Source organism: Notothenia coriiceps, unplaced genomic scaffold (genome assembly GCF_000735185.1).
Source record: "Notothenia coriiceps isolate Sejong01 unplaced genomic scaffold, NC01 NC01_scaffold00025094, whole genome shotgun sequence".
NCBI classification, from domain to species: domain Eukaryota; kingdom Metazoa; phylum Chordata; class Actinopteri; order Perciformes; family Nototheniidae; genus Notothenia; species Notothenia coriiceps.
The window spans coordinates 804,642-813,969 of record NW_011357795.1 but is presented as its reverse complement, the minus strand read 5'-3'; the positions used below and the strand labels follow the sequence as shown (position 1 = coordinate 813,969).

Genomic DNA, 9,328 nt, shown 5'->3' with positions numbered 1-9,328 from the left:
GTACCTGAGACCAGGTGTTTCTGTAACTCGTACCTGAGACCAGGTGTTTCTGTAACTTGTACCTGAGATCAGGTGTTTCTGTAGCTCGAACCTGAGATCAGGTGTTTCTGTAACTCGTACCTGAGACCAAGGGTTTCTGTAACTCGTACCTGAGACCAGGTGTTTCTGTAACTTGTACCTGAGACCAGGTGTTTCTGTAACTCGTACCTGAGACCAGGTGTTCCTCTAACTCGTACCTGAGACCAGGTGTTTCTGTAACTTGTACCTGAGACCAGGGGTCTCTGTAACTCGTACCTGAGACCAGGTGTCTCTGTAACTCGTACCTGAGACCAGGTGTTTCTGTAACTCGTACCTGACCAGGTGTTCCTCTAACTCGTACCTGAGACCAGGTGTTTCTGTAACTTGTACCTGAGATCAGGTGTCTCTATAGCTCTTACCTGAGACCAGGTGTTTCTGTAACTTGTACCTGAGATCAGGTGTCTCTATAGCTCTTACCTGAGACCAGGTGTTTCTGTAACTTGTACCTGAGACCAGGTGTTCCTCTAGCTCGTACCTGAGACCAGGTGACCTGAGACAGGTGTTCTTAGCTCTTTTTCCTCTAACTCGTACCTGAGACCAGGTGTCTCTGTAACTCGTACCTGAGACCAGGTGTTCCTCTAACTCGTACCTGAGACCAGGTGTTCCTCTAACTCGTACCTGAGACCAGGTGTTCCTCTAACTCGTACCTGAGACCAGGTGTTTCTGTAACTCGAACCTGAGACCAGGTGTTTCTGTAACTCGTACCTGAGACCAGGTGTCTCTATAGCTCTTACCTGAGACCAGGTGTTTCTGTAGCTCGAACCTGAGATCAGGTGTTTCTGTAGCTCTTACCTGAGATCAGATGTTTCTCCGACAGCATGATCTTGGTGACGGGGCTCCGGTGGACGGAGAAGGTCTGGAAGAGTTGCGGTCCCGAGCCCACGGTCTCCGGGTGCTGAACGATGACCCGGACCGACCCGGAGCTGGTCCCATAAGCGATCTCGATCCAGTTCCCGCTGTCACCTGAACACACCACCACGTCTCAGGTAAATCACTGACGTCATGAGGTCAGGTTTCTCTGTACCTGATTTGTGGCTGGAACCTAAACCTAAATCACTTTAAAGAGCCTTTTTGATCAGTGTTAAAAAATAATCTTACCTATATTATAATTAACTATGCATGGATAAAATATGATGTGTTTTGCTCGTTAAATGCAGTCCTTTTAACCCATTCCTGAACACCATTTGCCATTTTGATATATTAATCTGATTTGAAGTATAATATCAAAACTACATGTCTTTACATTGCACTTTTTTTTATACCGCACTTCAAACACAAGGGGCTGCTGGCAGAGGGAAAGCATATTTACAAATGCTTTTAGCGGCAGCCATCAAGTGCATCACGTACAGATGTATAAAACCTCAACCCCCAGCTAACGACTGGATCCTGGAGGATTGGGAGTTATACGACATGGAGGACATCCCACACAGCTTCAGAAACCATCATTTTTAAAGAGATGGAGGCATACGCTTCTGCTTCTAAAATAATGTAGTATACACTTAATACAATATGACCCCCTAAACTACCGCACCTTAATATCTTGATTCATTTATCCATTTGTTTATCTTTTCTCCCCTTAATTGTTATTATTTATGACTATGCATGTTTTTTCCTCACTTATTTCGTTTTTTCTGACTGCTGTATTTACTGTTTGATCTTGCCCTGTATGTGCGTACTAGAAAGAGTGTGAGGAAAGCAGTATATAGAGCAGCGTACTGGTTTTGGGCGTGAGGTAGACACTGAGGGCCGTGATGGCGTCTTCAGTCGGGTCTCTGTACAACTCGGTCACCAGCAGATCGTTGTCCTTCATCCTCAGAGGGAACTTCTGCACGTCTACGCTCACAAACAAACAGGTTATTTATTTGTACACGTAGGTGGATTTGGTTTGCAGGTAAAAGACAAGGGATCCATTATGACATTACGAAACAACAGACACATGTCTAAAAAAGTACCTCCTGCTCCGTCACATCTAAAAACCTTTAAAAGTAAAATAAAGTGAAATAAAGTGAAATAAAGTGAAATAAATAAAATAAATTAAATAAATTAAATAAATAAAATAAAAATAAAATAAATTAAAATCAACATATTAAATTAAATAAAGTTGAAAAAGAAATGTAAAAAATTAAATATATAAAATTATAAATATAAATATATTATTGATGAAAATGTGAATTTTGCTCTAAATGTGCAGAGTAAAACAGTACTGATTCTTAGTGATTCGAGTTTTAACATCTGATATTTTCCCAGGTTACAAACTTCCGTCATTGGTTCCCACACTCAGATCTTAGTCCCTCACCGATGTAGTAGATGGAGCCGTTGTTGCAGCCGAGGATCAGGAAGGAGCCGGCGGTGTCGTAGCTGCTGATGGGAACCACGTCCTGATTCTGAACAAACACACACAACATTAAAGAAACCCACAAAAAAAACCTGATGGACAACAAGGAGAAACCAGGTCTGATTTAGACGGATATAATTCTGTAACACGAGTGCACATGAAGAGGGCTTTGATATGTTTTCTAGTGATGATTAATGTGTTTTATTAGTCTCTCTGTGTTATTCTGTTACGTCCTGATTCTGCACAAACACACACAACATCACACAACAGTAACGGCACCTACAAAAAACCTGCTCACTTTCCAAAAGGCTTACATTTTTTGACCAACACGAGTGGACAACAATCTCAAGGAGAAACCAGGTCTCATTTAGACGGTATTCAAGAAGTAAGCTCAGCTGGAGAAAGTGGGATATAACTCTGTAACACGAGTGCACATGAAGAGGGATTTGATGTTTCCTGGGTCTAGTGATGACCCAGAAACATATATATCCAGTTTAAATACATTAGTCTCCAGCCCACCTGCATCATTATTACAGACATTATTCTAGCATGCATCAATAATTAAAGGAAGAACCTAATTAAATATTATTTGTGGGCATTGTAAAGATCTGTAATATCTTTATAAAAGCCTTTTGTGTAGAAGAAATCATCCACAATCTACCATCCACCTGTTAATAGATTGAATCCACCCAGAAATGAATTGTTTAATGGCTTTCTGGATCAAGTGGTTGAATGTGAACATCACGAGAGATGCCGTCTTTCACCAAGAGCTTTTTAATAACAGTTCAAATGTGTCACTACATGGAAAACAGTAGTGGGACGTATGCAGTATTATGAGTTGATGTGCAGGTGACGGTCTTCTATCTAGTAAAAAACATCACTGGTGTAACAGTCTGAGAAAAGCTTGGGTGTTAATTTGTGTGCCTTTCTTATCAATTTATGATTCATTTTGTAAATGTTAGTGTAATTAGACAATTGTAAAATGTAGAGTATTATCTGGATAGCGAAATGTAGAATGTTTCATATTTGGGATGTGGTCTGTGAGTCACATGACCACACAGGTCAGAGGGCATTGCCATGGCATTGTGGGTAAGAGGCAACATGGCGGCATGCCGTTGAAATCAAGACCCCAGGAAGTGCTGAGGCAAAAATCCGTAGTGTCCAAACGGCGGTACTACAAGTCCGTGACGTCACCCGGCCCAGAAAGACTTTTCCCCATTGACTAACATGGGGAAAGAGACGTCTGTAAATCAGCGGCTATTTTTTTTTAACTAAATAAACTACCCAGTATGAACTATTTTATAGCCCTTATTAGAATCATTAGGTCCTTAAAGTTGTAAATGCACTAAAAGCCGAATCTAGATTTATTTTCTGTTTCCATTCATTCTAGTGAGCCGAGAGTGGGAGCTCGGGGGGCGGGGCTTAAGGGGCGCATGCTCTGTGAGCGCACATACGGGTTCTTCTGCTCTGACAGCATGATGGGTAATCTGTGACGTTTCGCTCTCTCAAAAGTTGGGCCATTTTGTCCTCATGCGCCAATGAGCAGCTCTCATAGGAAAGAACGAGACCCCGCCTCCCACCCTCCTCCAGTTCTTATTAAACATCCATGGGTTCAAGAGGCGCACACGATAAATGTTTCTCATTTGTTGATACGTGTGTGTCAATATTTAAGAGTGTGCTTTACACTTTTTTTTGTACGGTTTGTGTAAAATAATTATCTTGTGACCACGTTTTCATTTTGCTAATGTGTTAGCAGTTTATCAATGGGCATAACGTATCGTCCACACGGTTCCGTCGCATGCTTCAACAGAGACGCTTCCCATTCACTTTGAATGGGGGGACGTCACGCTTTGCCGAACTGCATTGTGGTTCCGTTGCTTCCCTTTGTCTCCGTTGGTCGTGCTGAAAGTTGAGAAATGTTCAACTTTCAAGCGTCGACAGAAGCGCCAGCCAATCAAATCATATGCCAGTACAAGCTCTAGCCAATCAAACCGCGTGCCTGTGTGTCTGGGACGGGAGATTAATGTGATTGGTTGTTGGTCGTGCACCAGACACGCCCACCGCCAAGCTTCAACGCGATGGAACCGTGTGGACGTACCGTAAGAGACTGAAACAACTTAATGTAAACTTTCAATTGTTCATTTCTTATAGTTTAGTCTTCGGAGAAAGAGAGGGAGAGAATACAACTTCAAAAGACATCAGTATGTTTGTGGCCTTATTTATTGGACCGGTGCAGCTACAACAGGTGTGGATAAGAGCGTCTCCACCCACCTGCCAGTGTTTGGTGACGGCGTTCCAGACCCCCACTTTCCCCGCGTGGCTGGTGGCGATCAGCTGGTTACCAACGAAGAAGAGAGCCTCCACCGGCACGTTGAGACTGAAGACGCCTGCAGGAGAAACAGGTGAGACAGTCAGAGGATTTCAACTCATCTGATTGGTGGTTTCAATCAGCCTGCCTTCATGCTGGGGAAAACTACTTGAAGATGAAACCTATAGAATAAATATGATTAATATAAAAAATAAATGATAATGCAAAAAGCAAATCCATAGAAGCACGTTTTGGGCTTTTCTTCAAATTATTAATAACATACTTTTGGGCCAAAATAAAACAATCAGGAGAGAACTAAAACATTTAGGGCCTTAAAAACAAGTCAAATAATATGAAACTCAATTCTCAGCGTTACAGAACAAGAACAGAAGAACTTTTTAACTTCTTAATTTCTCCCCGGGATAATTTCAGTGTTTCTTTTTCTGATTAAGGAGTTTGACTAGTATTGGAGTGTTTTAAATCCAGAGTACTTGTTGACGCCTCACCGATCTCGTTTCCGTTCCCGTCGGGGCAGATGGCCCACAGGATGATCTCCGTCCCCGACGCCACGGCCACCATCTTGTCGTTGTCTCCCAGCGAGCCGGCCATCACCTTAGCGNAACTGTTAATGGCCTGGCTGAGTGTATAATTCCCGGCCTGACTTATTGTCCCAATCCGGCCTTGTGTGTGTGTGTGTGTGTGTGTGTGTGTGTGTGTGTGTGTGTGTGTGTGTGTGTGTGTGTGTGTGTGTGTTTTAAAGACCCCCATATAGCTCAGTTTATAACTGAAACCCTGGTCTAAAGTGCTGAAAGAGTCTAAAGTGTTATTAATGTGATAATAAAGTGTTACTGAAGAGCTTAAAGTGTTCATTCAGAATAAAGGGAACTGACCTGCTCTGTGTATCCGAAGCTGAGGCTGTAAAACAGCATCCAGTAGTTTCTGGAGTCTCTCGTTCTCCTCTTTGGAAAGAGACAGCTCCTCTTCGTGCTCTGCTATCGTTTTTTCAAACAGAGCAAATATCTCTTCAGCAGCAGCTGTGAGTCGCTGCTTCAACGACAGCAGCATTTGGACTTTACTCATGTTTGCTATATCACCTTTTCCTGCGTTAAACACACAGTTTCTCTCTCCATCAAACTCTCAATCTGACTAGTGTTGCTAACATGCTAAGCTAGCTCCTATAGTCCGAGGTAAACGCTCCAGAAAAAGAGCAAAGAGTCCATTCAGAGGTTTATCCAGACACACAGATGATGGATCAGTAGTGCTGGAGCTCACACACACTTTCTCAGGAACACAGAGAGAGAAAGAACCGTAGCGACGAGATGCCATATGGATCCAGGTTCTCCTTCTTCCTCTTCTCTCGGTTATTCTTCTTCTTCTTCTTCTTTCGTGTTTATTGGCGGTTGGCAAACCAACTTGTAGGTGCATTACCGCCACCAACTGGACTGGAATGTGGACAAGAGACTAAGCAGAAAACAATAAACAAAAGAAACAAAACAAAACAAAGAACCAAAACTCTAGATTATTTTAAATGTCATTTCTCTTAGAAACGTAATAATCTCACAATATATATTGCCTGATGTTTTCCCTAACAGTCCTGATAGCGACAAGTCATGGAATTTTGCTTTCTTCAGTGTCTGGAAAAACACATTTCTCTGAGTACTATATTTCCTGCAAAGCAGTAAAACATGCTCAACAGTTTCTGGCTGGCTACAGTGTATACACTTTCCGGTTGGATGCTTTCCTATTATACTTAATGTATGATTGAGACCTGTATGACCTATTCTTATCCGAGAAATGACATTTTCCTCCCTTCTTTTAAACCCCACNGAGACAGGCTCTGGATATATCTGAAACCTATAATATATTGATGAAAAACAGTATCATAGGGGACCTTTAAAACATGGTGGAAAAACTATTGCAAGGGATTATAGGTACAATGATCATTTCCAGTATATAAACCTCTCTTGTGAACAGTATTATGTATCCCAGGATGTCTACAATTGTAGCATATCATTCCAAAATGCACATCATTCATGATATTCCCAAAGNNNGACATGAAGAAGAGGGGACACATGTTGATGTAGAAGAGACATGAAGAAGAGGGGACACATGTTGATGTAGAAGAGACATGAAGAAGAGGGGACACATGTTGATGTAGAAGAGACATGAAGAAGAGGGGACACATGTTGATGTAGAAGAGACATGAAGAAGAGGGGACACATGTTGATGTAGAAGAGACATGAAGAAGAGGGGACACATGTTGATGTAGAAGAGACATGAAGAAGAGGGGACACATGTTGATGTAGAAGAGATAATTGACCTTTAATGATACTGTGTGTGAGATTTGTCTATTTAGTATGAAATGTGAGAACCGGTAAAAGACGCCTCTCCTCTTCCTCCCTCAGATACACGGTGATGGTGGAGTGCTGGCACCCGAAGCCGGAGCGCCGCCCCTCCTTCTCGGACCTCGTGGCCCGGATCTCCTCCATCTCCTCCAGCTTCAGCGGCGAGCACTACGTCCTGCTCAACACCACCTACGTCAACATCGAGAAGATGAGCCCTTACCCCTCGCTCCTCTCCTCCTCCCCGTCCTCCTCCTGCACCACCAACACCAACGTCTCCTACTCCTCTTCCTCCTCCGACCCTTCCACTTCCACTTCCCTGCCCACACAATCCCAGTTCTTCTGCCGCGTGGAGCGGGAGTGCTGCACCTGAGAGAGGGAAACTGGGCGGGAAAAGACTCAGAAAGTGAGAGGAAAACGCAAAGGGTGATGAAGAACTACTGTATGTACTTGCCAAACACTGTATGCTGAGGAAAAACACTCAAAGAAACATAATCGACTGAAATGTGACTTTTTGGAACATCGCCATAAGACTGAAGTCCTCTGGATGGACTTTTCTGACCTCTCATGACCCCGAGGATCACGAGGTTAGACTTCCTGCGTTTTTAACAAGACAATTAGACACAGGAAGTCCTCAAAACGTCACTATCACGAAACACCCAAAAACTCTTATTGGGAGGATGGATTTCCTGCTCCTCTGTGGGTGGCATCATGTGCTCCGATACGAGGACTCTTTCCGCCGTCTGTAATGTGAATGTTTGACGAATGGCCGTGTATAGAAAATGTCACACCTCCTCAAAAAGGCCTCATTTGATGGATTGCGACGCCTCGGGTGTGTAACTGTGGAAGTCAATGATGGCGAGGGAAGTGTAGGTGTATGAAAACCATCTCTCCTGCCTGTGTGCAGTTCACTGGATGCTTTGTTTCTGTAATTACAGTACTTTTGGACCATTAGCTTTTACGTGCTTGCAGAAGAAAACTCTCGGTGACTCACCTGTGTGAAATCCCCAGGTGTTTCCAAAGAAAAGGGTCCGAACGCTAAACCCTTTTATTGTCCGCTTTATTTTCCTTTTCTCGAACCCTGAAACATGTCAAAACAACATCTCTGACAACATGCACACACCTGATGCTTTGAGCTTTTCTTTTTAGGGAGGAGGACGAGTGAGAACTGTGTCCTGGGGTCACTGTGTGTCCACTTTCAGGATTTAAGGACAGGTAAATGTCTGGTAAAAAAAGGAACTTAGACACATTTGTTTTCCTGTACTAGACACTTAAAAGGTCATGTCAATGTTTCGGTGATTTGGATATTGGACAACACTGTCAAATACTTAATTGTTTCCTAAAGATTTGACTTCCCAAAATGTCTCTTTATTAGTCTCTCTGTCATCTGGCTTCAAGGGTGTTGTTATGTTAACTTTCTGTTCATTATGAAGAAATATTTTAATGTTAAAAGGCTGTAACAGTGTGTTTGCAAATCTTTTAACTACAAATCATGTACAATTTGCACTTATGTTGACTATTTTTAAAAGCATATTATACAGGTTTTCTTTCTAATCCATGCAGCTAATGGCTTTTATTCATTTCTGCCCAGTATGAAAATCACATTCAGATTCTTGCTTGAGACATTAAGGCTGCAGCCACACGAGAAAGGTAACGGTCGTATCCGCTACAGTTCTCTATCATATAGTTCGGCCACACGAGGCCGACAGGGGAAACGCAGATAGCGGTAACGATAACGGGTCCCAAGGTGGGTAGACCTGCGGACGCAACGCTCTGGGGTGGCCAAACGGCTCCGTGTCACGCCCTACAGGATCATTTTCTGATAACGATGACGCAATAGCCCCGCCTCTCCCCACCTCTCTTGCTCACCCCCGTGTCACCCGCGTCATTGCTGATGTGCTTCGTCAACAACAACAACCGTTTTCCGAGTGTTTCGAGCCAGGTCCCGGTATCTCGCAGGACAGTGCACCCAGCAGGTGCCTCCAGCAGAGACCCCCCCCGCACGGCAGAGTTTCCATTAGCCGAAATCTAAAATTCTCCGGTCAAAATGTCGCTTATTGTTTAGGTGTCCTTTGACACTCAGGCAGTCATATCATTAGCTAGAACTAGCTAGATCTGATCGATATGGACATAAACGCTAGTGAAGTCTAATCGGACAGGAGAGAGAGAGAGATCAGAGATCAGCTGCTGCCTCTCCCCACCTCTGCTGCTAAATCCACCGCGGAGAATAAACAGAAGGGCAACCATGGAAACCATGCTCGGAAG

General features: G+C 43.4%; 2 protein-coding genes across 2 annotated transcripts; one reads left to right on the top strand and one right to left on the bottom strand.

The window, feature by feature from the left end:
• Window positions 1-824: 824 nt before the first annotated feature.
• On the bottom strand, window positions 825-5,334 carry LOC104955985 (SH3KBP1-binding protein 1-like). The gene is made up of 5 exons (XM_010783405.1): window positions 5,228-5,334; window positions 4,685-4,800; window positions 2,375-2,462; window positions 1,795-1,911; window positions 825-1,041 (listed from the first exon to the last, which is right to left on the bottom strand). Exons 1-5 carry the CDS (start codon window positions 5,328-5,330, stop codon window positions 848-850), a joined length of 618 nt encoding a protein of 205 aa, XP_010781707.1. The 5' UTR covers window positions 5,331-5,334; the 3' UTR covers window positions 825-847.
• A 1,788-nt stretch (window positions 5,335-7,122) lies between these two features.
• On the top strand, window positions 7,123-8,763 carry LOC104955984 (hepatocyte growth factor receptor-like). The gene has a single exon (XM_010783403.1). The coding sequence runs from the start codon at window positions 7,137-7,139 to the stop codon at window positions 7,434-7,436; it is 300 nt and encodes a 99-aa protein (XP_010781705.1). The 5' UTR covers window positions 7,123-7,136; the 3' UTR covers window positions 7,437-8,763.
• Window positions 8,764-9,328: the final 565 nt, after the last annotated feature.